Genomic DNA, 27,618 nt, shown 5'->3' with positions numbered 1-27,618 from the left:
AGGGGTAGAGTATGCATAGTAACACATGTCATATAACATAAAGTGCTTCTAATGTATACATAAACTAGAAGAGCTATAGAGCTCAATAAGTAAACAGTACGCATGCATAAAATAGAAGAGTTACAGAGCTTAGTAAGTAAATTGTATGTGAGCTATATAGCTCAATATTACAGATCCATAGAATAATTATTTAAAAATAATTGTTTATGTGAATCATCAACTGAAAAGCTTATGAAGCAGGGTAGAATCAAACTTCGGTTCACCATCAGTGCTTGTTGTTGCACCATCGTCAGGAACTCGTGTCTCACTCTCAAGAACCGACTGTGTGGTTGGATTAGCTGGAATGGTTGAAGGCTAAACAGAACACTCACCTGAAACTGGAACTGGCAGAAAAGGAAGTTGAACGGGAGGCATGTCATCATCGGTATCTTCTTCAAGGGATGAGGAGGCATCAGGCATAAATTATTCTTGGATAGCTGAGATACTGGTGTCTAGATTAGGAAACAAGATGAAAGGGTTGGTCACTCGCCCCTGAGCATCCAATTGAGAGACATATCCAGTAGCCTCAATAGCTTCCTCAAACTTAACTTGTCTGGCAGCATCAAAGGACTCTCAAGAAACATCAAGTACTCGCAGAGCAAAGCGAATGGCATTTTCAGCTGACCTCTTCTTCACCTCCTTCACCACTTGAGAATAGAACTCAGAGGTTTCCACCAAGAGGTCATCAGCCTTCTTATCAGAGCGAAGACGTTTATCTTTTAGAGCGCTCTCATAGCCTGACATGACCTCATTTGCATGGGCAATGGCTTGCCCAAGGGTCCTCATCTCGGTGTTCCTACGGTTAAGTTCCCCTTGGACTTGGTCATGTTTTGCTTGCAGGGTAGTTAGGTGGGCGCGCAGTTCTAAGAACTTCACTTTCCAAGTGGCAACATCAGCGGCTTTTTTTTTGGGCTTTCTCCAGAGAGCTCCGAAGGTTGGAGATAGTGTCTCTCATATTCTTGAAGCCAGTATCAGATTTCTTCTCTTTCGCCAAGATGGGTTCTTTCATAGCCAGAAAGTTATTCACTAACTGGAGAAGAATATAGGATGTGTAAGAAACACAATAAGAGAAACCAAACACTGAATAGAGAAGAAAGTCTTACCTTGGCAAGGTGAACAGCAGATCGGCAAAAGGACAGGTCCAAGGTCCTAGCTATGTTGGCTTCAGCCTTATCAACAGGAAGTTGCACAGCTTCTAGAACTCCAAGCGCGATATCAACATTTTTAACAGAGTGCTTGTTGGTAATAGGTAGTTCATCAGTTCGTCCCCAACACCTCATTTCCACAATCATCTCCCTCTCAAGGGAATCTGGAGATCTTGGCGAAAAGGGAATGTCGTCACTTACCCCCCTCCTATAACTGGATCGAGGAGGAGGGAGAGCGACAGTTACAGTAGTGGTTTCAGCAATACCCTTTCCCTTGCGATTATCAGGGAGGGAGGGTTAACAGTCAGAAGGACATTATCACCAGTTTGTTCAGACTTACTGGTTGGAGCATGGGTGTTTTTTTGGGAATAGGAATTTCCATTGGTTCACCATCAGCATCAGAGGGGCGAATGTCCCACGCACCACCCAACACCCAAAGGTGGTGATGAGCCCAGCCTTCATCACTTTGCTTCCCCTCAAAAAAGACGATCAGAAAATTCTTGTCTCTAGTCATGAGGTAATAGTATGACTAGTCTCGAATACGCCGGACCTCATAAAAGTAACCGAACACCCAATGGTTTAGAGCAAACCCATGTCTCTTGGCAAGAAGGGCAGAGTACATAACAGTTCTGTAAAACAGGGGTGTTGCCTAACCAAGAGTAAGATTGAAGTGAATCAGACACTCTTTTAGCAATGAGTGGAAGGGAAGAGTGAGTCCGGCCCTAAGCTGACCAATGGTGGTGAGTGCCACCTCCTTGTAGGCTAACTCATCAGATAACCTCCCCCACTCCAGGCTGATATCTTCAGGGATGTGAAATTTCTCGCTGATCAGTTCTAGGGAGGAAAGATCTCTGAAGTTTACAAGTGACCAGTTGGGATTCATGATCGAGAAAGAGGAAAAGTTTCAAGCTTTGGTTAAACCCTAACGGGAGATCAAAAGGTTCAGTATGCAGAAAAAGGTAGCAGAAGAGATAATGAAAGTTCTCTCACCAGATCTCTTATATACAGATAAGATGGACAGTTAGGATGAGCCCAAGTGGTGCGTTTTTTTGAGATGGAACTGCCATCATTACCTTTTTTGGAAAACGGCGTGTCTATTCGAGCCGTCTTTTCAGAGCCTTAATTAGTTGGGTACATTAGCAGTTCCAACAACAATTTTGGAAAAGAATTCTCGTGCCAAAAGTAGCATCGTTTCAAGCGCCCACGTGCTAGATGGCACGAGAGGGGGCATCTGTAGGGGGATTTCCCATCACTAAATAGATGACACGTGTATGGGAAATAACCTAAGACTATAGATGTCCAGAATGAAACGAGGACTATCGGATCAGTTTTGTGAATAAGTGATCTCGTGCTTAACATGAGTGGTTAGTGGACATGTGCTAGGCACATGACTGACAACCTTCAAACATACAGTTACCCCAATCGTTCGGAATTGATATAGACAGTTTCTGAACAAAAGGAAACTTAAGATGGTGATCTTTGATGATAAGGAAGGAATCGTGATGACATATCTTAGGAGTTACCTTTTAGATATAATCTTCCCATACACGATGGAACGTTATGATCAACAAGGAAACTTACCTCTCATAAGATATGGTCTAGATTTAGACTTCCATAAGAAAAGGAATCCTAATAGGAAGGTAGAGTCCAAAGATGGAAGTGAACTCACAAGCGGTGAGGATAGCCCTAACTTTAGGACTCTCGTCACCTTTCCTATATAAACCATAGGGATTCGCTCTTAGGAACTACGAAAATAGGGTTTGATTCTCCAATAGAACAAAGGAGATACGTAGGAAGCCGTCAGACGGTTCAACCCTGAACTCACCATCATCTCATCCCTTCTCTATTCAGTAAAGGATTCCAGATCACAAGACACAAAGGAAGATCAGGGGATACTTGGAATTTCCCCTACAACACTACTTGCATCTTGTGGATCCAACGACGTCCTAAAATAGTAGTATAAGACGAGTTGATATCTAGAATGCTTAAATGCATGTTGATGCTGACTTTATCTTCGCGTGACCCGACTGAGACAGGTAGAATTATGTCTCCAAGTGGGTCAGCTCGATATCCATTGAAGCCATAGAGGAGACTATTGGATCAATCATAACCGACTTGGGCAGGTTCTTCTCCTTGATAGTCTGGTAGAACAAAATATCACATGAGCTGCCTGGGTCGATTAGAACATGCTTTACTGTCCAGTCACTGATTTTGACATGGACAACCAGAGCGTCGTTATGCAGGAGGCACACCTTGTTGAGGTCGGCCTCAGTGAATGTGATATTTCCTGAGTTGCGGGCAGTGGTGTGTGGGGCAGGAGCCGCTTGTGAGGAGAACTTGGTAGACTTCTTGTAGGGCACCTACCCGTCTCTTTTTCTCCCTTGTGGATGTAACAGAGTCATCCTGGAAGGTGATCATGTCGATCGTTCTGTTGTTATCTCTGACAGATGAGTGCTGGCGGCGCTCATGACGAGATTGGTCAATTGAGCATCCTCGAGTGTGGGAGCGGTCTCTGTTGTGGTTGCGTGGTGGAGTTCGGCTTCGCTCTCTGCGAGCTATGAGCTTGTGGCGCAGGTTGCCATCCGCAATATTAGTATAATTCTTGATATGCCTTGCCTCAATGAGGTCTTGAAGGTAGTGCTTGATCCCCCGGTATTCGTTGGTCTCATGGCACTTTGCTCTATGGAAAACACAATATGACTTTCCTAGTGTATCTTCTGGCCATTTTACCTCAGGTCGGTAATATGCCGTGTTTTGTTTTATCTTCTCCAGTATGTAACCTGGAGTTCTTGTAAGCACAACAAACTCTCTTTTGGTTTGGGTTTGAGTGCTGGTCTGCTGACCCTGTTGCTTGGGTCACTTTTTAGAAGATGGGGTGATATCTGAGATCGGAGTGACCTCACTTGCTTCCTTTAGTCTTTCTTTTTCAAGGCCTACTGCAAACTTGATGTATTTCTCTACACGTGCGTACAGTTCGGCCAGTGTTTCAGGGTGTTCCTTCATGAGCGACCTGGACAGATCAATGTTCTTCCTAATCGCGTTGGTGAAGATCACTGTGGCGAACAACTCCTTGAGGCTGCTCTCTATGGATAGTAGCTCTGTCTTGAAATGTCCCAAGAAGGTACAAATTGGTTCGTCGTTCTTCTGAGACAATTGGAAGAGTGAATTGAGGTCGGCTTTCTTACGTCTATTGTGGACGTAATGGTTGGCGAACTGGTCAGTTAGTTTTTCAAAGATGACGATTGAGTTCGGTCCTAGTGAGTACAACCAATCGAGAGCTCCATCTTTTAAACTTGCTGGAAACAAGTGGCACTGTAGGTGGTTGAACTCTTGTGTATTGTAGAGCGAGGCTCTGAATGTAGCGAAGCCACGCGGTCTTTGTGGCACGCGTCGCCATCGCATATTGTGAACCGAGGCTGAATGGAATCTTGGGGGGAGGGTTTATTGAAAGTACCCTTGGCCAGGAAGGGGGACGCCAATACGCCTTCAAAGATCTTCCTCGAACGACCTGAGTGGCGTCATTTTTGCCAGTGCTTTGTTCGATCCGCTGGGAAAGGTTGTTGATTTGTTGGTTGACCTTGTTAATTCCGTCCTCAACAGTGATTCCATTCGGGTTCTGGGACTCGACCTAGGTTTTTAGTGCTGCGTTCTCCTGCCAGAGCAGGGTGATGCTACTGTTCATGGCTTCCATCTAGGTGGCCATACTCTTCAATAAATCCTGGAGGCTTTTCATGCTTCATGGGCTTGAGATTTTGTTTGAGGGTTTTTTGTTTGAAGGTGTGTGAACTCAAGAAATCGAGCCACAGATAGCGCCAATGTAAATGTTATATTTCGTTTAACCGTATTTGAAGCGAGCTCGCAGGACGTACAGGTGAGATTGGTTGGTGGTGTGGTCGCTCTGGGTGCGAGTTAAATATGTTGCTTGCATGACTAGAGTCACTATAAAGCGAGCTTTGAGGATGTGGATACGAGGTCGGTTGGTAATTATGTGTGTGTTGGACACATGTGTGATATTCATTGGATGTGAATATTACTCTCTCACAACTTGTTGGAAAAAATATACACACTGTGTGATATTCATTGGATGTGAATATTACTCTCTCACAACTTGCTTCTAGAAAAAAGAAAAATATACACACTCTTGCTTGATCAAGTGAGCGGAGTGAACGATCTGGGCACAAAATGTCATAGTAGTATACTAGTCATAATTTGAGGGTGCAAAAGAATAAAATGTACACACCTCTACCACGCCTACACACCAAAAGTTAACAAAACAAAACAAAAAATAAAAAATAGAGGACATCGACTTCATTATCTACATTGATAAAAGCAAAGTCGCTGAATCATAACAAAAAGGTGGATGTTGCCACATCCTAAAAACTGATTTCTTCTTTTCAATTTGACTGTCCACCTTCAACTCTTCATTAAACGAAGTCTTGGCCTCAACTTCCACCTTTAAATCGTCTACAGGTGATATATACAAAGGTGACAAAAGAGGTATAACATCATTCCAACTTTCTGTGCAGGATGAAAAAGGTGTACTCACTTGTATAGCTGATGGTGCTCGTTTATGAAGTCTGCTTCGTTTTGGGTTTGGGTTTGTTTGGTTTTGTTGTTCATTGGCCATTGTTAACTATGGAGAAATGAGGAAAGGAGTGGAGAGGTTTATGTATAGCTTTAATGTACGCGGAGTGTGTGTGTGGTATTCAGGTGTACACGGTCTAGAAATAGTCAATATAGAAGAATAAATACTTGGTCACTTTCATATTTATTTTTCGCTGAAACAGCCGCGTGTTGTGAAAAATATGGCTATGGTAGAAGGCTCGCAATGTAGAAAACAAAGGAAGCAGAGAGAAAAAGTAGCTTATATTGATTGGGAAGATTGTATTATTGAAACTCTCCTCCTCCATCATGTGAAGGAGGAGGAAATAGAACAAGGTCATTATAAGAGGATGCTAGACCTGTATGTCTTTGATTCTGAGAGAACTTGTAAGATATTTGGGAGAAAGAAGATGAACAGTATGATTGATCAGAAGAAAAAGAAAAAGATGAGTTTAGTCTCGAATGGATTCAAATAGCTGTCTCATGTTGAAGAAAGTTTGTCCTTTTGCAGATTTCACAATGAAGCTTAGGAACCAGTCAACCAACAATGTAACACTTTTTAACACTTTTTTGTTTGTACAGTGTTAAAAGGTTTTGATACAAGGTAAAGTTTTGAGCTCATGAAATTCATATTCATTTTCCTGTTTTGAGTGAGTTTCTGCAATTTTGTTTTGGCTTATTTTTGTTTTCTACTTCAATTTACTTGTGAGTAGTTTTGTTATATAAATATCCAGTCTCAAGTGCTTGGTGATCATCTTTTTCGTGACTTTAAGAACACGTAGGCCGCAACTCTTTTTCTTCTTTTATGTTGACATTCATAGGCTACAGTTTTCAATTGATTTATGGGGTGAGTTCACTTAAAAGTGATTTTGGTTTAGCCCATGTTTGCTTGGAAACTTTCTTTGGGATATTATTACTAGGAAGTTTTAATTGATCTATGGGGTGACTCAACTTAAGTTATTGAATTCAAAGAGTGTTAGAAGGATTTGTAAGGAAGAGATTAGGGGCTGCGGTGGATCAACGGGACCATTCGAGTATATTGAGATTTGTTAAGTTGTTTTTGCCACTTGGGTTGGAGGAAGAAGGTCTGCAAGTTTATGTAGCTTATTTGAAGAAAGTTATTGCGATGAGATCTAGATTGGAGTATGAACATTTAGTTGAGGTTATGGAACAAGGGGGTGGTGGGAGTGAGGTGAATTTCGTTGGGTGTTTGATGAATTTGTTTAGAGATATTGTTTTGGCTGTTGAAGAGAATGATGTGATTTTGAGAAGTCTTTGCGGTGAAGATGCTATTTCTTATGCGATTATTGAGCTTCAAGAGGAATGTGATTTGAGGGGTTCTCTTATTTTGAAGAAGTATATGGAGTACAGGAGATTGTCATTAGCGTCCGATGTTAATTCTTACAGTAAGAATTTGCTTTCCGTTGCAGTTGTGGAAGGACCAGATCCTAAAGAAATTGAGCGGTATCTTGATGAGATATTGTCGTTGACGCAGTTGGGAGAGGATTATACTGAATTCATGGTGTCCAAAATTAGGGGATTGAGTTCTGTTGATCTAGAACTAGGTCCACGAGCCACGATTTTTTTAAAAGTGGTACTTTTAGCATAGTGGTTCAGGATATTACTGGGTTTTATGTGATTCTGGAGGAATTCTTTATGGTGGAGAATGTGAGGAAGGCAATAAAGATCGATGAACATGTACCTGATGGTCTAACGACTTCTATGGTTGAAAATGTGTTTTATGTACTTCAGAAATGTTGCAGGAAGGCCATCTCAACTTCAAATTCCAACTCAGTGCTTGTAGTGCTTAGTGGTGCAATGAATTTGTTGAGCAATGAGTATCAGGAGGCATTGCAACAGAAAAAGATGGAGCCAAGTAAGTTGTTCTTAGGTGGGCTAGGTGTCCAAAAGACTGGAACAGAGATTGCAACGGCTCTAAACAATATGGATGTCAGTGGCTAGTATATTCTTAAGTTACAACATGAGATTGAGGAGCAGTGCGTAGAGGTATGTGCCTGATTCAATTTACATTATCCTTTAATTTTCATTTATGTATACATAAATTGTGTTATGCTACTGACTGAATTTGGTGAAGAATGCATGCGCTTTACTGATGATTTTGTTGACCATACTTTCTTGTGTGTTCTGCTAAGAAGGAAGCAACATATGGTATTTATGCCATTATATTGCAAAATGACAAATAAAACACAATTGCTTAATGTCTGTTTTTATGTAATTTATTGTAGTTTCATCATGTTATCTTATTCCGTTGTAAATAAATGATCTTATCATAGTGATTTACGCCATTTTTATATGTAATAGTCGTCAACTAGTGGCATTCAATTACCAATCAAATAATGCGTAGTAAATGGTCTAGTAATGCCATAGCATGTGATACTAGATATTAGTTAGGCCTGCATCTTTAGAAGATATGGCGTTTTTGCTGATGAGAGAATTTAGACGCCTGAGCCCTTGATGTGTTTTCTATTAGTAAAAACTTATAACAGTTTTTTAGACTTCCGTCCCTAGTTATTCACTGATTAGACTTACGTCCCCAATTTCACAGCTGACTAAACTCTTTCTGTTTTGTGCATGTGTAAAGACACATTTACCCCTGAGTAGACAAAATGATGAAAATGCCCATTGACTCTATCAAGACCAAAAGCTTGCAAATTGACACGTGGCATCATTCCTCTCATTTAATCCAACGAACCCAAATATTTTCCCTAAATGATACCCAATACCCTTGCTAACTTGAATTGACCAAACTACCCTCAATCATGTTTCCCATATGTGCCACGTGTTAGCATCCTGTGCAATCAAATCAACGGTTCATGCAGAACACGTCTCATCAGCTCTGTAAGAGCACATTTTGTTACCTAAAATATCACTCAAATTTGCTATCTTCTTCACTGTCAACTCAAACATGATGAAAATGGTTCCATCTTCACAAATCCAACTTATTTTGGTTTAGCAGACAAACACTACACTATCTAACAAAAGAAAAACGCAAAAAAGATACTGTTTGGGTAGGAATTCACCCAGACACACTATTGAATCTGCAAGGGGAGATGTTGTATAAAGAATGAGACTGTGCCTTTAATGGCTCTGCCTACGTATCCATAATATCTATCCAGAATCAAGTCTCTAAAAACGTAGTTTTTTGTTAAGTGAAGAGTCCCATTTATAGAAATAGAAAATAAGAGTCCTGAGAGCACAAGGACTCTTACTAGATAGGACTGGTTAACTGAATATGTGACCGGCTCAGGTGACTGATTGGGCCGTCCCGATGTCTACTTCACACGTGAGCCATCCAAGTGGCTAACTAGAGTTGTGAGCCGTCCAGGTGGCTAAGTGGACATGTGAGCCATCCAGGTGGCTAAGTAGACATGTGAGCCGTCCAAGTGGCTAACTCGAGCTGTGAGCCGTCCAGGTGGCTAAGTGGACATGTGAGCCGTCCAAGTGGCTAACTGGAACTGTGAGCCATCCAGGTAACCGAGGATCGGTCACTTAGACTTAATATAAAGACTAAGTCCCTAATGAATTCGTTAGCCAGGGTACGAATGTGGAGGTACGTACATTGCCCCCTCTTTGTCATATAGAATTGATTGGATGTGGCAAAGAATAAATAGGGAAAAGAAACAGAACCATAATAACTGGTATAGTGTTTAGACCATGTACAATATATGCCTAAATGGCATGATTAAGATAAAAAGGATGAAATCAATTATTTTTAAGCAAAATTAGGAATATTTGATATAGAATTAGAGGCCTAAGCCTAAGGATTACAGCTTAATCTCAAGCAACAGAACTTTAAACCCAGAACTTGCATCCAGTTTCATATATCCAATTAGGTAAAATAATAATTAGCACCAGTTTCTATTCCATGTATTGGGATACTTGCATGTAATTTCTTGCACACGACTGCTTTCAATGGACTGGTCTTTCGCAATGTGATACCCAACTTCTCTCTCATGTCTATATTTTCTGGTGCAATACCATTTATAAGACTCCATTCAAAACAATGAATTACTGTACATATCGCAAGGGGGAGCATTCGTTCCGCAATTGTTATGCCCATGTACATCCGGCTTCCTGCTCCAATCGGAATAAATTTAAAATCTAGCTTGCCCCTTAAAATCAATATCAGAGCTTAAGAAGCACTCTGGCTTGAAGGACAAACGATCATCCCAGGAATCAGGGTCTGTTTGGGTAGGCTAACTTAATTTGTTGGTCTGTTGGTATATTTTGATAATTAAATAGATAAGGATTAATTTGGATCAAAGTGGAATGGTGTTTTGATTAATAGGGACTGTGAAAAAACTGGATTACGATGGTCTTGAAGTAAGAGCATGTATCCCATTTTACCAGGAGGTAGCTTTATAAAAGGATTAATCCTTATCTATTTAATAAGGATTAATATAGTTTATCTTTATAAAAGGTTACGTACACTTTTGTTAAGTAAGAGTACGTATCTCACTTGTGTTTAAGGAACACATCGTTTCTAAGTGTAACATACCCGATCGTTATATATGGTAATTATGAGCGGAAATAAATATGACGTGAAAGTCCGAAGTAGCCATGAAGATGCGAGAATGACGATGGTAACATGTACTGGTGAAATTATTCGACGACAATGGTTAGAGCGTTCGCCTGTGCCAAGATCTATTATTCGCGTAACTGGTACGGAAGGAATTAAGGGTCTTTGCCAGCTGAAGAACTTTGATGTCAAGCAACTTGAAAATTTCAACACAAATCATCCCGTGGAAGAGGGAGAAATGGTCGTAACGTGTGCGCAAAAATGGACCAAGGTTTAACAATCCCGCTAGATTATGATGCTGCACGATTATTGTCTTTATGGCAGATTGCACCAATACAAATCGGGATGCCGCTATGGTTGGTATTTGCACGAGCTAAAGCCTTGGCAAAAAGCTACAAGCGTCTCTTTGGTTTTGAAGAATTGTTTCTTTTGCTGCGACCGCAACGTCGCATTGAGGAAGATGGGTTGTCATATTTTACCGTGGACTGGAAGACTAAGAAGAAGTTTAAAGGCTTACCGAAAGGTTACAAAGACTGGGATAAATATTGTTTTCTCCTCCGAGGACCATGGAATCCCTATGGAATACGTGTTCCAAATAAAATACGAGGTACGTAAAGTATTAAATTCTCACATTGAGTTTTATTGATTTTGATTGTTGTATATTTGTATGTTTAAATGACGTTATTTATTTGTGATCCTCTATAGATGAACGCTCTATTATTCCAAATATCGAGATTGGAAAACGAGCTGCAGAGAACTTACAATTTTATTTTAGTAGTGACCGTGAGGAACACATTCTTGATTTATCTTGGCCTAATGAGGTTGCTTATTGGGGTTGGCGTAGCGAGAGACACATTGATCGTGAGAAACTTTCTGGGCCAAAAACGCATCAAGAGCAATATGTTGCATCCAAAGATCAATTGATAGATAGGCGCCGAAGTAATAGAATGAATCTTAGAAGTGACTGCTTGCCAAGGAAATTATCGCTCAATTATGGAGAGGGCTCAAATCAAAAGAAGCGAAAACTAACCAATGAAGTGCAAGATGATGATTTGGAAGATTGGAAAACGCCTGAAGTGTCAACTAAGGCATCCGAAGAGGAAGATAGAAGGAACAAACAAAAAGTTGACAAAAACTTTATTAGCGGTAGCGTTGAGTCCACAATCTCACAAAGCCATTCTATTGATGTTGTGGAGCCCAAAGCATGTGAAGATAATGCTTCTCAAAGTGCTGCTAAAGCATTCCTCGTCGCAACTAACAAAGATGCAGCAACTACTATTTCACCTGTTATAGAAATTAGCTTAGAAACTGAAGATACCCAACTGCAGCCTTCAAGGAGTGGACTTTCCCAGGCCAATGAGGTTCATGCTATTGTTGATAGCTCTACGCAAGATGTTGTTGCCCCTTCACAAGTTGTAAACGCCACAATAATGGAAGCTACTGCACCCACTTCAATTGGTTTTCTGGAAGAAGACATGATAGATGCGTTAAGAACTACTGAAGTTCTTGATTTTGATATGCTCGATGATTATGTTAACAAACATTTGATGCAGCCCACTTCTGGAGAGAACCCTCTATCTGGTAACTTGATGTGTATAAGTGATACTTCAGATTTTTGCAATATGGGGATGCAAAAGTTGCAAGAGGTTAATATTCCATTGCACTTAAATTATAGGATTTATCATAGTTTATTGTAGTAATAAATTTATTTTTGTAGGCTAAAGAGAGTTTTGCTAAAGCAATGATAATGCTTGGTAAAGAAAAAGAACGGGGTCTATCACCATTGATGATATAGAAGCTTCAGAACGATAAAGATGAGGCTACAGCTGAGGTTGCCAAAGTCAGTAATGAGTCATCGGTTTTAAAAGAACGAGTGTCTGCTTTAGAGCATGAAAAAGGTTGTTTGGTGCAGCAAAAAATGGCTATGGAGAAAGCATTAAAAGTGAAAGAGACAGATTATAAGAAAATTGCGCGAGAATTGCGCGTTGACAAAGGTACGCTAGCTGCATTGAATCTAAAGCTCTCCGCAGCGTTGCTTGAAAATGCTCAGCTGGAGTCTTCAGCTAAGAAGAATGTCAACTTGCTGAATGGAACGCGTGATGTGCTAAAAAATGCTCTGGAACATTATACTTTGCTATATGATTCTCGTCCATTAAAAGAAAATGATGGTATATTTCTTTCTAGTGCTATAGAAGACGACATTGAAGATCTCGGCTTAGAAGATGATTTAGGAGGAGATTCTACCCCTTCTAAAGAAGAAGACGAACAGTCGTCTTAAATTGTTACTATTTGTCGTAGACTTAGTAGTTACGTTATAGTCATCTACTCATCTACCTGAGACCAGCTGATTTCCCTCTCAATAATATATAATTTATTTGCCTGGATTAGATCGTATATGTTTTGTATAGTTTTGGAGTTCCTCACTTTTAGAGTAAGTCGACACTTTTACACCCTTGCAATGAGCTGAATAAGTATTTAAGTTCTGTTTGTGATTATGAGTGTTAAACTATGATGATTTTGCAAACTAGTCGTCATTACTTGTTGGGAAATGCTAATTGACAACTACCAAATAGCGACTTGATACCATATCATTGGGATTCAATCTCTTTTCCTTTTTTTCAATGTACATTTGGAATGAAACTGAGACAAGAGAACAGATTCATTTGATTTTTAACTGACAGATCCCTGTGGTTTTTGATGGTGGTGGTATGGAAACTATTCTTTGTGTTAGAGGGATTTACTCCACTGGCTAATCATGTGAAGTGGTATATCAAGCTTAATTTTCTGACATAATTTCATATTGAGTATGGGATCCTGGTGTTTTGTCATTTGTCAAAGTTTTACTTAATTGTCTTCTATAAAGTTTGAAGCTGTGATGAGTTGCTAACACATAAGATGAGCTCATTGGAAAGGCTCTTCGATGACATATAATTGTTACGCTTGGCTTCTGAGCTCCCTTTTTCCTTGTATTTTAAAGCATTTGGTGTTTCACCTGTAAACTCGTTTTTTTCCTACAGACTTCCCAGTATAGAAATTGAAATCCCAAACCACGATAATGAAACTGCAAAGTAATAACCATAATTAGGTTTTGCTAAATTCCATCTGACCATCGATCCTTGTAATTGCATATGGTCATATGGAGTATGGACAGCAACAAATGGAAGTTAATACACATGACATCTATCAACCATTACACCCTTAGCTGTCGGACAAGAAGCCAAGTCACAGTACTTTCCCGCTGAACCCCACCAGTTCAAGCTTTTTCCTTGCATGCTCAGAGAAAAGTACAGAAGAACTCCCATAAAAGCAACTCCAGCATCTAGAGCAGCTGAAAGAACATAGTTGTACCTCTGCCACCATTGCTTGCGGTACCGGAAAATGAAGAAGTTGAAAATAGTTCCTACCGCAACCCAGACATTGTAGTTTAATGTCGTTGCTGGAGGAATATTTGCAGTTGCTCCCAGTAAAATTGGAAGATTAATCAGGGGAATCAAAGATTGCTTTGGAAATGCCATGTGCAGGAGCCAAACCAGAACAGGTCCCAGTAAACCACCAAGGAAGAACCAGTTAAGGGCACCATAATTTCCAAGATTTCCAAAGATTCGCTTTGGTCATACCAGACCCCATAGTACAGATGCCTCAAAGAAGACACGGTCACCTGGGCATGTCCAAGGACTATTGGGTGGTAGCAGTTCATACTGGCATATGTTTGGAATAGTAGTCAGCAGCCACCATGCAACAAGAATGTTAACTGTGCCAGCTATCATCCAATAATCTGAACTAAAAACATTGATCGTGGTGGGATCTTCATGTAGTGGCCTAGCTTGAAATCACTGAGAAAGGAGACAGCCTGAGCCATGCTTATATATACCCATAAGTTTTAAAGCACACATTAGCGATAGGATGTCCTGTGCACGAGACCCATCAAGTACTCTGTGATGATGTTCAACCCTGGCGTCTGATTTGTTGCAGCAGTTATGATGCTAATTGTAGGAGTGAACAGGAAGGCTAGGACATATGCCGCGATAAGTGCCCACCAAAATGTATAATTCACATGGATGTTATTACGAGGACATCTTACCTTGTCACAGTAATTATGGTAGCATAGGAACAGTAGTCTATGCATTACAATATGATTTCGGATAGAGAAAATGGATGTGTGTCTTCTCATTCGATCATGTTTGACAATTCTACAATTTAGAATAGCTATTTGACAGAGTGAATAGAATTCTGATTGGGAGGTTAGGCTGCCAAATATTTGTGATGGAAGCTTACTATTGTGCATTTGTGCATAGTGTACCCATGCCAACAATAATATTGGAAAACTCCATTGGTACTGTCAGATTCAGAAGCTACTTGACATATCATTCTCTAATTACAGAGGTTTCATCATCTTTCACTTAACAGAATAATAGTTGCAAGTTTTGTATATAATGACATTGACTATGTCTTAAAAAATTTGTAGTTCTAGTCACACTAGCCTATTCTCAACTGAAGTGACAATTTTATTCTGCCATTCTCTGGAGAATATTAGATGGAGATAGAAGGTTTTCCATGCTCTTATAGGTTTCAGTTTTTCAAGACAGAAAAATCATGTCAAGGGACAATTAGTGGAAACTCTACCATCTGAAATCTGGATGAAAATATTAGAAATGGGAATGTCCCACTCACGTACGACCATCAACAAATCCAATTGTATAGCTTTAGCTTTGTTATGTAAGTACTACGTGATTGACTGATTGTTGCCAAAGCAAGGATAATACAACAAAATGGAGGCAAATACTAGTTTTTCCATTTCCAAACCAGTTGATATTAGCTTATGACTGAAGATTCGTGTACATGTTGATCAATCAATTTTGATGTTCTCTGCACTTTTACAGTCTCTAACCGTTGAAGATTTTTCATTTTGAGATTTTTGAATAACATAACCTCTTTCTGGTGACCTCTTTCAAGTTTCAAGTTAACAAATTAAGGTGAACTGTCCATTAAATTTCGATGAAAAAAAAAAAAAAAAAAAAAAAAAAAGGTCTAAGACGTCATTTAGCGTATATCCAATTGAACGTATGCCAAAAATGGAATCTTATCACTGATTTGTTTAAATCAGTAAATAGAATATGTAATGCTCATATAACTTTTATAATTGACTCAAGCATAAACATTGAAATGTTAACCTGTTTATGGCGTTAATTGTATATCTTTTGGTATCATAGACCAAATTTCATGGCTTGAATGTATACAGTCTGTTATTGTAATTACCGATTCCATGATATGAATGCATAAAGTTTGGTAATTCAAACGCAAACTCCATGACTTCGAATGCACAAAGTTTGGTATTGTAAATCCAAACTTCATGACTTTGAATGCACATAATTTGGTATCGCAAACGCAAACTCCATGTCTTGGAATGCACAAAGTTTGGTATCGCGAATGCAAACTCCATGACTTTGAATGCACAGAGTTTGGTATTGCAAACGCAAACTCCGTGTCTTGGAATGCACAGAGTTTGGTATTGCAAACGCAAACTCCGTGTCTTTGAATGCACAGAGTTTGGTATTGCAAACACAAACTCCATGACTTTGAATGCACAGAGTTTGGTATCGCAAACTCAAACTCCATAACTTTGAATGCACAGAGTTTGGTATTGCAAACGCAAACTCTGATAATAACAAAAATAGTAATAATATATACCCCGAAGTGTAAGCGGTGATTGAAATAAATGCTAACAAATGAACTTTTATTAATCATTGATATGTGGAGTAAATATGAAAAGATGTACGATGGCATTTTCCAATGAACCATGAAAACTAGAAAACGAAACAATTAATTTATTGATATGGTAAGTACCAAACAGAACCTAACGATAAAAACACCTAAGATGGAGTGCATTCCATGGTTTTGGGAAAGGTGTTCCCCGAAATGGTCTTGAAGGAAATATGATCCTTTCGGCGGGGATGATCAACCACAAATGGTCCTTCCCAATTTTCACATAGCTTCCCATGTCGATGATTTTAGGTTTTCTCGCATAACACCCAATCTCCTTCCCGGAAAACTTTTAGGCAAAGTTTTTGTCATCTTGTCTTTTCATTTGAAGCCCGGTAGTGGAGTAGACGAGCTATACTTTCTTCTTGGCGAATTTCATCTAAATTGGCTTTAGAGTGAGCCACCATTTCGTTATTACAACCAAACTTTTAATTGCGGCCGGTCGCGAGTCGTTTTGAAGAAATATTTCAATAGGTAAGACTGCGTCCGCACCATAAGCCAAGTTAAATGGGGACAAACCAGTTGAGCATTTTGGAGTGGTTCTGTATGCCCAAAGCACGGCTGGTAGTTCTCTTGTCCATTTCCCCTTAGCTTGTTTTAGACGTCGTTTAAGGATAGCTAGGATAGACTTGTTTGTTGCTTCAACTTGTCCGTTAGCTTGAGGATGATATGGAGACTGGCGCAGAAATTGTGTATTTCAGTTGCATCAAACTGCTTGCCATTATCAGCAGGGATGCCAAAACGACAAACTATATCTTTCCACAAAAAGCGCTTGACATCGGAAGCTTGAATATGCACTAAGGGTTGTACTTCCGCCCATTTAGTAAAGTAATATGTAGGAACCAGCAAGAAACGCACATTTCCGGAGCTCTAGGGAAAGGGCCGATGATGTCTAAACCCCACTTTGCAAATGGCCATGGAGAAAAAATCGGATGTAATTCTGTGGCAGGTAGGATGCCTATGTTGTAGTGCTTCTGACAAGGAACGCATGTATGAGAAATATGTTTGGCATCTAGCTGCATACGAGGTCACCAATATCCCTGTGTCATTGCTTTATGAGCTAAATTTCGACCAGCGGCGTGATTGCCACAAATGCCTGCATGAATTTCTTGCAACACAAGTAGACCTTCGGTTTTGGTGAGGCATCTAAGCATGGGAGACAAGGGATGTCCTTTTCTGTACAATTGTAGAACACCATTTGACGAAGATACTATTACAAATTTCCAAGCGTCTCGCTTGACCATTTTAGCGAGTTTGGGGTTTGAAGGGATGATGCCGTTGCTCAGAAAGGTAATTAATGGGGTTCACCAGTCTTCAGTTGGTGCTTCTAACATAGGTAGATTAAAGACGTGTGGCTCCTCTCTTGATTTGTCGACATTCTGGTCACCATAAACAATTTCTGTGTCATTTCCTTTAGTACACATTCCTCCATCTGGCAAGGAGTCAGTGTTTAATTTGTTAGGCAACAAAACGTCATCATTGTCATACTTTTTTTTTCTGGTGTTCACAACATGAATACTTGAAGGTGATGGCTCACGAAGAAGCGAAAAAAAAAGACGCTGTTAATGTATATGTCGGTGAAGCCGCTCAACCGACAAGTCAATACTTGGTCTTCTTTGAAGTCAATCTTGACGTTTCTTGGTCCATCAATAGCGGCTAGCTGCGAGAGAGATATGCTAAAGGCGTCGCATGTCTTATGTCGTTTCGAGGTCTTTGAATGATTGAAATGTCATCAAATTGACAAGCAAGCCTATGGATTAAGTCTAGATATCTTTGCCATCTTATCATCCCGCGGCTTCAAAAAGAGCCTTCAAATTGACTTGCTACTAATCGATAGTCCGAAAACACGAAGCTTTCGAACGTTAAATTCTAAAGCGACGCGCGTGGCATAAAGGATCGCTTCATATTCTCTTTGCATTGTTAGATGCTTTGAAACCGAAACGAACTGACTACTCAATTACTGAATCATCAGGATTAATAAAAACACACCTGAGCCCGGATCCAAACTTGTTATGTGAACCGTCTGTGTAGACTATCCAGATGTTTGAAGACGGGGTAATAGATGTGGATGATACTTGCTTGCCCCCAATTGTTGCCTCATCAACGGATGGGCTTTCGTCTTGATTATTTTCAGGGACCATATCATCGATTGGAAAATCCGACATCAAAGATGCAAGAACATGGCCTTTTTCAGAAGTGTGCGGTTCAAAAGTAATGCTATATGCACTCAAGTAACTTTCCCATTCAGCCAGTCTACTCGACTCTTGTGCATTATGGAGCACTTTGCGAAGAGGGTACTCAGTGTATACCTTGACCAATCGTCCTTGAAAGTACACGGCTTAAAGCGCCTTGCGAGTGAACCAAAGCGATAGCAATTTTCTCAATTCTTGAATATCTAGTTTCCGCCCGTTAGAGTTTTGCTAATGAAAAAAATTGGATGCCCATCTTCGCCATCAACAAATAAAACGGCACTTACCGCCGTGTAATGCAGAAGCGACCAAGTAAATTCCTACGAGTTCCCCAGAGTTTGGACTAGCCGAATGGGAGGTGAAACCGGATATTTTTAATTGGTGAAAAGGCATTTTCACACTCATCATTCCATACTGCTGAGTCTTTTAACGTTTGAAAGAAAGGACGATATTTATCAGAATATTTGGAGATGAAACGATTTATTGCTGCCAGGCGCCCCGTGAGTTGTTGTATCTCTTTCTTTTTGTTTGGTGATGGCATATCGAGGATTTCTCTGATTTGTTCAGGGTTTGCTTCAATTCCTCTGCGAGTCATCAAGTAACCCAAGAACTTCCCTGAGATCAAGCCAAAAGAGCATTTTGAAGGATTGAGCCGCATATTAAACTTTTCCACTTTTGTGAATACTTCTTGTAAATCTACCAGATGATCACTACTGATTTTGGATTTAACAACCATGTCGTCAATGTATGCTTCCATAATCTTGCCTACCATGTCTCCAAATATAGTATTAATCATTTGCTGGTAAGTGGCGCCAGCATTCTTCAACCCGAAAGGCATCACTTGATAGCAAAAAATACCTTGATCAGTTATGAATGATGTTAATTCCTGATCTTCACCAGACAACAGGATCTGATAGTATCCTGAAGAAGCGTCCATAAATGATAAGCGTGGAAATCTGGATGTGGCATCAACAAGTTCTAATATCCGCGGAAGAGGGACTGGATGTATAGGGCATGCTTTGTTAAGATTGGTGAAGTCGATGCATACTCTCATCTTGCCATTCTTCTTCGGCACTGCTACCACATTGGACAACCATCTAGGGTATGAAACTGGGCGAATAAAATTGACAAAGAGTAAACGATCAATTTCTTCTTTAACCTTTAGCTTTTTATCAGGAGCCATACGTCTGGGCTTTTGTCGTACAGGCTTAACACTTGTATCAATGTCAAGCTTGTGACAGGCAACATTTGGGTGTATACCTGGCATTTGCTCCAAAGACCAAGCAAAAATGCTCTTGTTCTTTCTGAGTAGAGTAACCATTTCCCTTTGTTCATTTTCTGATAGCTCGGCTGATATGAAGGTTGTTTCTTTGCTAGATTCTCCAATTTGATCTTCTAAGCGGCGGTCTAGAGTCAGTGGTCCTTCACTTGATGATATGGTAGAACAGTTTATTTGTGGTGCGGATTGTGCTTGAATGATTTCTTGTGAATTGCTTAAGATTGTGTTTCCATGCATATCAGATTGACGGTAATCATCTAATATTCTTTCGTGACAACGGCTAGAAGCCATCTGATCTCCTCGTATTTTGCAAATTTTGTCTAGAGATGGAAATTTCATTGCTTGGTGGAGGGTAGAGATAACAACAACCCATACAGTGGAGCCAATCCCTACCTAAAATTGCATTGTAGGAAGATTTGCAGTTCATTAAAAGAAAATCAATGTTGACCGCCTTATCCATGAGTTTGACTGGTAAAGAAACTCTTTTGACCGGAGTTGCTACTGTTCTATCAAAACCGATTATTGGGTTGTTATCTGTGACAATCAAATTTTCTGAAAGTTTCATGTCATTGTAACAACCTGCAAAAATTACACTAGCAGAACTTCCAGTGTCTATCATGACCGCGCACTCGCCATAGACCAATGTAAGCCGTGATAACGGCGGCATCGTAATGAGGGTGATGGATGCCAATTAGGTCTCTCGTCGAGAAAAACATAGTGGGCTTGGTTCGATGGTTTCTATCGCGAGTTCCTTCAATAAAATCGAAGCTATTTATGTGATATAACTCACGAAAAAATCCCAACTTTTCTCTTTGCTCACATTTTTGTTTTGTGCGTGACACGTCATTGATTTTGGTGTGACCAGCTTTGATGACGTTGTAACTTGAGATTGACAAATTCTCTTTGAGCACTTTTAGTGCTTAAGAATTCCTCTAGTTGTCCCTTCTCTACTAGCTTTTGTATCTTTCCTCGTAAGGATCTGCATTGTTCAGTTTCGTGACCAAAGTCATTGTGGAAAAGACACCATAGATTTTTATCATGCGTAGACTTTGTACCTTCGGGTAAAGGCATTGGAGGGAAAAACAGATTGCGACTTTTAATCTTCTCATAGATTGAGGCATATTTGGTATTCAATGGAGTGAGCTTCATTTCTTCACGAAAATTGTTGGTCTTTTTAAGATCCTGCTTTGGTTGTTGAGTTTCCATTGTGCTTTGTTTCTGCTTGCTTTTGGTATCTGTAGATTCTTTTCCTCTAAAAACTTTGTCCCTTGAAGTTTGTGCTGTCGCATCTATTTCAACATTGATGAACTCTAGCGTTCATGTGAACAAGTCAGATTTCGTCTGGGGAGGATCTCTTACCAGTGCGTTATATATTCCGTTAGTATCAAAATGGAGAGCTTCTTTGAATGCGTGAATGATCATCATAGCTGGTACATCTGTGACCCCTGCTTGGATTTGGCGAAATCGGACAACGAATTTTGCAAGTGTTTCATCCTTCTGTTGTTTTGTGTTTAGCAAGATATTGACATCTTTAGGCCGAGTCCAATTATGTTGAAATCGATCCGTGAACTGATCTACTAACTCCTGGAAAGATTCGATAGATCTAACTGGAATTTCCGATAGCCATCGCAAAGCTTCCCCTTTTAGGGTTGCCGGAAATTTTTTGCACAAGAGAGCGTCATCCTTATGCCAAAGAACTAGCCTGCTTTTGAACTCCATAACATGGTTGTTTGGATCACCTTCTGCTTCATCGTATTTAGGCAACTCGGGTACGCTTGAAACCTTCCCCGATGTTCTCAGATTTTGTATCGCCAGAAAAACGTCCAACGATGTCTTCATTTACGGCTAAGTCTTTCCAATGTTTTTCCTTTAGATCATTATTATTCATTGCATTTTTAACGATGTCTTTAATCTGTTGTTCAGTATATGTTATTCCTTCATTTGTTTGGCGACGGACGATTTGTGGTTGAACTTCTTGACCTTGTGTCATATGCGCCTGCCCCCAATTGTTGCCCATATCTGGAAACCTTGGGTGCTCTGGACTGCGAGACCTATGACGGAAGTTTGAAATGTCTCGGTGCACTAGAGAGTAATCTATATGATGAGTGTTATCTCTATGTCGGTTTTCCAGTTGTCTTCTGCACTGATTCCTTTCGTTCAAGTCAAGTCTTAGGTCGTGATTCAGATATTGCCTGAGGTCACAACTCGATTGCCCCAAGTGAGTTCTAATGTTGGGTGGTATCATCCGATTTGACCGCCGTAATGTGCTGCTATCCTGGCTTACGAGGTTTGTATTACCTCGGTAGTATGGCTGGTAGCTTGTTCGGTGTGAATCAGACTCCCTTGGGGAGATACGACGACTAGTATGTGACCTGTGATGTTGTCTATCACGCCTGCTATTACGACCATTGACATCAGGAGTCCTCAATCGCCTTAATAAATTGGTTGAAATATGTCTTGGCCTGGATTGATTTGGACGATTTTCAGGGACATCATCAGTGGTTCGGAATCTTTCGCTATTGCTTTGCAAGCGGTGGAATACACCGGGTTTTCTCGGATCTTGGGATTCTTGATGGAATAGATGAAGCAGTATCATTGTTGTCTATCTGTACTTGCTTCCCTTCATTTATTTGCTTCTGCAAGTCCGCATTATGCTCCTTTTCCCTTTTAAGTTTGTTACGCAGAGCCTCCAGAGTCATTTCTTCATCACTTGTGTCCTTATCATTTGGATCTGCAACCATATTTGCATTTGCATTTGGATCTCATCTGCATCTGCATCTGCATCTGGCGAATTAGTATCATTAGGAGGAGCAGATACTGGAGCCTGTGACCTTGGAAATTTAGATCTGCGTTGTCTTGGTACTGGAAGCAACAAAGGTGGAGCCTGTTGATTTGATGCAACTTGATCGACACGAACTTCAACATTTTGTTGATTGTTTCCCTCTGATGGTTGTGCTCTTGCCTGCTTGTTTGCTAGAGATCTTGTTATAGTAGCCATTGACAAAGATTGAAAGAGATACGTGGAAGAGAGAACGTTAATAAGAACCGCAGACGGCGCCAATTATGTTTGGGTAGAAATTCACCCAGACACACTATTGAATCTGCAAGGGGAGATGTTGTATAAAGAATGAAACTGTGCCTTTAATGGCTGCTTACGTATCCAGAATATGTATCCAGAATCAAGTCTCTAAAAACGTAGTTCTTTGTTAAGTGAAGAGTCCTATTTATAGAAAAAGAAAATAAGAGTCCTGAGAGCACAAGGACTCTTACTAGATAGGACTGGTTAATTAACTGAACATGTGACCGGCTCAGGTGACTGATTGGGCCGTCCCGATGTCTACTTCACATGTGAGCCATCCAAGTGGCTAACTAGAGTTGTGAGCCGTCCAGGTGGCTAAGTGGACATGTGAGCCGTCTAGGTGGCTAAGTAGACATGTGAGCCGTCCAAGTGGCTAACTCGAGCTGTGAGCCGTCCAGGTGGCTAAGTGGACATGTGAGTCGTCCAAGTGGCTAACTGGAACTGTGAGCCGTCCAGGTAACCGAGGATCGGTCACTTAGACTTAATATAAAGACTAAGTCCCTAATGAATTCATTAGCCAGGGTACGAATGTGGAGGTACGTACAGATACCTTTAAGCTCAAGTAGATAGCTTGGTGGTAGTTACTTACACGTGATCTAAATTTGAGCTCAAGGTAAGTTACTTAAATTTCAAACCTTTAATGTTTTAACATGTTTTTAGGTGGTTTCAAATATGTTAAGTAAGAAATGTAAAATATTTATGAGAATGTGTAACTTTAATAACGTGTAACATTTCTAAATATTTGCATCTTGGGGGGGAGGGAGAACTAACATCCATACTTGTGATTCTTGCTTGTATTCCAGGAGCAACTTTTGCATTTTGTTTGTTTTGTTCTAACTTAACTGTAATTAATCTGTATCAAACACAGATGGAAAGGGATTGTTTGGCTAAGAGAAACTTAATGCTCCATTATCATAGGGCATTTCAAGAGGCACCTGACGGTTCACTATATGCCCATGATAATTATAGAGGTGGTGTTATGGAGAAGATGAGGAATGTGGACGGGGATAGGATAAATTATATGGACTTAGTAGATAATCTCAAGGAAAACTATTTGTTTGATATTAGTGCAGTGTTTAAAGTATTGTACCTTTGTAATGGTGAGAAGGTATATGTTAAGAATGATAATGATTTGATGTAAATGTGGGCTAACATGGAGGAAGATATAAATGGATGGAGTCATGTATTTGTTGAATTTGAATGGGAACTTATTGAGTTGGTGGAAACTATGATTGTACTAACTTCACAAGTTTCAACTCCAAAGCCTAGGAAGAATGTGAAGAAGAAGAGTAAAATGAGAAGAAGTATGAAGAAGAAGAATTTAATCATTAAAGATGCTGATGATTTTTATACAAATAAATTGTCTTGGTACATTAGATGATTATGAGGAAGAGGAAGACTGGAATGATGATTTACCACCAATAACACATAATAGTTCAGCTTCAGCTGATATTTCAAATCCACCACCAATAGCACCTATCATTTCAGCAACATGTCCTGATCCTGAGACTTTACCTCTAGCACCACCTATAGCCAATGTATCTCCTCCACACATTTCAAAGTCCACAACACCAAACAAGTCAGCTCCACTAACACAGTTTTTACCTCCACCACAACCACCAGCACCAAGACCCATAGATGATATTGAGGATGATGAGGGGTATAAGAGTACACATTCTTTCGAGGATGAGGACCATGTAATTGCAGAAAGAGTGTACTTTGTTGACTTCATTGCAGTCACTGATAATATGGAAGATGGAGATGAGGGAAGTGAACAGTCTGTAAACAAACCAACAGTTTGGGAGGTAGGAATGAAGTGGTCAAACATTGATGTGTTAAGACAAGATATAATTGATTTTTGTGTAGCAAATAGGTTTTCTGGTGACTTAGTGAAGAATGACCTAATAAGAATTAGATTAAAATGTTTGGGGGAAGACAAAAAGAATGTACAATGTCCATGTGTAGCTTATTTTAGGAGACAAGATGATGGATTCACAATGAGACTAAATACATTGAAGGCAGTACATATTTGTAAAGCTGATTGTCATATGTTCAACAGAATGGCCAATGCAAATTGGGTTATTAGAAAAATTGAAGATCAAATGAAGGTCAGTTCATTATAAGTGTTTGGAGTTAACTATAAAAGTTTAAATAGTACTAATGTAGTAACTTTTATATTGCTTTGTCCAAGGTTCATTTCAAAACCATGACTCTTGTGTTTATAAAGGGAGAAGTCATGAGGGTTTTTCATGTCAATATAAGTTATTGGACAGCTTGGAATGCAAGATTCAAGTGTTTGCAACAAACTTATGGGGATTATGGGGAAAACTACAACATGATCCCAGTGCTATGTAACATGGTATACATTTTTGAATTGTTTTCATAATTTACATATCTTTTTGTGTGATTTCAACTATCAAATTGATTGCATGTTTGATAGTTGTTTGTAGATTCATGAGAGTAATGGTCTTTCTACAATTGCAAAATTCTCAAGAGATGGTAACACACTTCAGTTTGAAGGAGTCTGTATTGCATTTGATGCTTGTATTCAAGTTTTTATAGTTGGTTGTAGGGCATTAGTGAGGTTGAATGGTTCTTTCTTTAAAGGTAAATATAGAGGGCAGGTGCTTAGCATGGTTGCTTTAGATGGAAATAATGGTCTATTTCCATTGGCTATATATATTTGTAGATCTGAGTGTAATCAATCATGGAGTGAATTTTTTAGTATCATGCTTGAGAAGCTAGAACTGCACCCTTGGCCTGTTACATTTATATCTGACAAGCAAAAGGGTTTGATTCAAGCTGTTAAGGCTCTATTCCCTAGAGCACAACATAGATTTTGTTTCAAGCATATGTATAAGAACTTAAAAAGCTTTTCAAGGGTGACTATATGGAACAACTTGCCTGGGCTGCATCAAAGGCATATAAAATAGAAGACTTTGAAAGGTGGATGGAAGTTATAAAGAAAGAAAACATTGATGCATGGAAGTAGCTGCAAAAAGAGGGATATGAAACATGGGCTAAATCTCACTTTTCTGAGAAACTTAAAGCTAAACAGGTATGCATCAATTTCTTAGAGTCTTTCAGTAGTTGGATCTTAGAGCTCAGAGACCTTCCAATTGTCAGTTTACTAGACCAATATCATCTTCTATTAATGAGTTTGAGGTACAAGAGGAAACAGTAAAGGATGGGATCAAAATGGATTGGTCTCTAGAGTGAATAAGCACATAGCCAAGATGATAGAAATATGTCCATCCTACATCTTTGAAGGTTCAAATGATAATCTTTTTGTTGTGAATAATTACCATGGTGATAGGTGGAGGGTCAATATTGTAGACCACACTTGTGAATGTAGGATATGGCAGATGACTTGAATTGTATGTGTTCATGCTGTGAAAGTGTTTTTACCAAGGAGAGTTGAGTGGGTTAAGTACTGTAGCTCTTACTTCTGGGTCTCAAAGTATAACCTAGCTTACATGAGTAATGTGAAGCCCATGAAAGATGTCAAAGACTGGCCTAAACCTGTAAGTGTTTATATATTTGCTTGGTTTAATATGCTTATGTTATTTACACTAGATTGTAGTAACTAATCTTCTATTTATCTTTAATTTTCTTAGGATCCAACCAAACTTGTCAAACCACCTCCTTTGGTGAGGGGTATTGGACGGCCTAAAAAGCAGAGAATGCGTGCTGAGGATGAAAATGAGAATGGTCATGTACAAAAAAAGAGGAAAATGACTTTTAGCAAATGTAAAGGAGAAGGACATAATGCAAGATCATGTAAGGGTCTTTCTGCATCAGAAATAGCAAGCAATGCAAAGAATAAAGCACCAAGATTGAAACCTAAACTTTGGACAAGGTCTAGAACTATCATAGGAGAGTCCACTTGCATGGACAGGGGAAAGTAAGTTAAGTTTATTAATATTTGTTTAGCTACTTTGTTTATACTAAAATGTTTTTACTACTTAGTTTATACTTTGTAAACCTTGGCAGAAAGATTGTAAGGAAGACACAGGGTGGCATTAGGAAGGCAAAAAAAAAGTGGCTTGCGAAGTAGAAGTGATGCTCCTCCAAGTGAGTCCATAGCAGAACCACTAAGCAATGCTTCTCCAAGTGAGTCCATATCAGAACCACCAAGCAATGCACCAGTAAGAGTGGCACCAGTGAGACATGAACACCCTAAAAAGAGCCAAAACTATAGACCTACATTATTCAAAGCACTAGAGCACATATATACTATGGGTGACTTGATTAGAAAGCAAGGAGAGGGGAAAAAGAATAGTGCAAGTGTGCTACTTGCTACAAGACAAGTTGTGAAGGGAGCAGGAGCAACTTTTGCAAGTGGTATAGCTCCTTTCAAAGCACCAGCAGTTGTGAAGGGAACAACAAGAAATAAAGCAAGTGTTACAACTCTTGTCTGTCAAAGCACCAACACTTGTGAAGCCAGTACAAGCTAGACTTGAATGAATATATGTTACATCTCCTTTCAAAGCACCAGCTAGTTTACTTTTGATATTTATGTACAATTGGTTTTGGAAAGATTTCTTTTAGAATATATGTGTACAGAGTTGGACTATTTCTTTTGCAATGTGTATAGAATGTTCTAAATAACAATCACCAGCACGTGAAGCTAAAAAAATTGTATTGGCATTAGCAGTAGCTAGAGTGTGCATGAGCAACAAGAAGAACAAGAGGACCTAATGTGTAATGTGTGATGGTCTAGTGTTCTGTTTTATGTGTCCAAGTTTTATGTTTTATGTTAGTTTGAACTAGTTTGAATATTAGAGTCTGTGTTCTATGTTAGAGTCTCTATTTAGAGTCTTTGTTCTATGTTAGAGTCTCTGTTCTATGTTGCTTCAATGATTCAGGTGTTCTTTGTTTAGAGTGTTTTGAACAATAACAACAACAGTACTGTGACAACAACTTCAACTTCAACTTCAAACTTCAAACATTAAACTTACAGTGAGAGTTCAAACATGAAAGTT

The 27,618-nt window shown here is 39.6% G+C and overlaps 2 protein-coding genes, 1 non-coding gene and 2 pseudogenes across 5 annotated transcripts; 4 read left to right on the top strand and 1 right to left on the bottom strand.

Annotated features, from left to right (window-relative positions):
- Nucleotides 1–6,756: 6,756 nt before the first annotated feature.
- LOC147493335 (conserved oligomeric Golgi complex subunit 4 pseudogene) lies at nt 6,757–8,100 on the top strand (annotated as a pseudogene). The gene has a single exon (XR_015198391.1). The product of XR_015198391.1 is annotated as a conserved oligomeric Golgi complex subunit 4 pseudogene (transcript).
- Nucleotides 8,101–8,796: 696 nt separating this feature from the next.
- On the top strand, nt 8,797–14,642 carry LOC147493332 (uncharacterized). Its single transcript, XM_086565518.1, has 3 exons — nt 8,797–10,933; nt 11,032–11,972; nt 12,044–14,642. The coding sequence occupies exons 1-3, from the start codon at nt 10,588–10,590 to the stop codon at nt 12,119–12,121; spliced, it is 1,365 nt and encodes a 454-aa protein (XP_086421644.1). The 5' UTR covers nt 8,797–10,587; the 3' UTR covers nt 12,122–14,642.
- LOC147493334 (small nucleolar RNA R24) lies at nt 13,193–13,282 on the top strand. Its single transcript, XR_015200605.1, has one exon. It is a non-coding gene; the product is annotated as a small nucleolar RNA R24 (small nucleolar RNA).
- Nucleotides 13,231–14,611, bottom strand: LOC147493333 (oligopeptide transporter 4 pseudogene; annotated as a pseudogene). Its single transcript, XR_015198389.1, has one exon. The product of XR_015198389.1 is annotated as an oligopeptide transporter 4 pseudogene (transcript).
- Nucleotides 14,643–22,171: 7,529 nt separating the features above from the next.
- LOC147493331 (uncharacterized) lies at nt 22,172–27,334 on the top strand. The gene is made up of 3 exons (XM_086565519.1): nt 22,172–26,157; nt 26,251–26,537; nt 26,627–27,334. The coding sequence occupies exons 1-3, from the start codon at nt 26,110–26,112 to the stop codon at nt 26,688–26,690; spliced, it is 399 nt and encodes a 132-aa protein (XP_086421645.1). The 5' UTR covers nt 22,172–26,109; the 3' UTR covers nt 26,691–27,334.
- The last annotated feature ends 284 nt before the right edge of the window (nt 27,335–27,618 follow it).

The sequence above is a fragment of the Coptis chinensis genome, chromosome 6 (assembly GCF_015680905.1).
Source record: "Coptis chinensis isolate HL-2020 chromosome 6, ASM1568090v1, whole genome shotgun sequence".
NCBI lineage: Eukaryota > Viridiplantae > Streptophyta > Magnoliopsida > Ranunculales > Ranunculaceae > Coptis > Coptis chinensis.
Note: the sequence above shows the minus strand (reverse complement) of the source record. Positions and strands in the feature narration are given on the sequence as shown.

Bases quoted from the DNA above. Each gene is read 5' to 3' on its own strand.
- LOC147493332 (XM_086565518.1), top strand. From the start codon at position 10,588: ATGGACCAAGGTTTAACAATCCCGCTAGATTATGATGCTGCACGATTA. The intron at 10,934-11,031 runs GTACGTAAAGTA...GATCCTCTATAG, and splicing joins TGTTCCAAATAAAATACGAG to ATGAACGCTCTATTATTCCA. The intron at 11,973-12,043 runs GTTAATATTCCA...TTATTTTTGTAG, and splicing joins GGATGCAAAAGTTGCAAGAG to GCTAAAGAGAGTTTTGCTAA.
- LOC147493331 (XM_086565519.1), top strand. From the start codon at position 26,110: ATGAGTAATGTGAAGCCCATGAAAGATGTCAAAGACTGGCCTAAACCT. The intron at 26,158-26,250 runs GTAAGTGTTTAT...TAATTTTCTTAG, and splicing joins TCAAAGACTGGCCTAAACCT to GATCCAACCAAACTTGTCAA. The intron at 26,538-26,626 runs GTAAGTTAAGTT...AAACCTTGGCAG, and splicing joins ACTTGCATGGACAGGGGAAA to AAAGATTGTAAGGAAGACAC.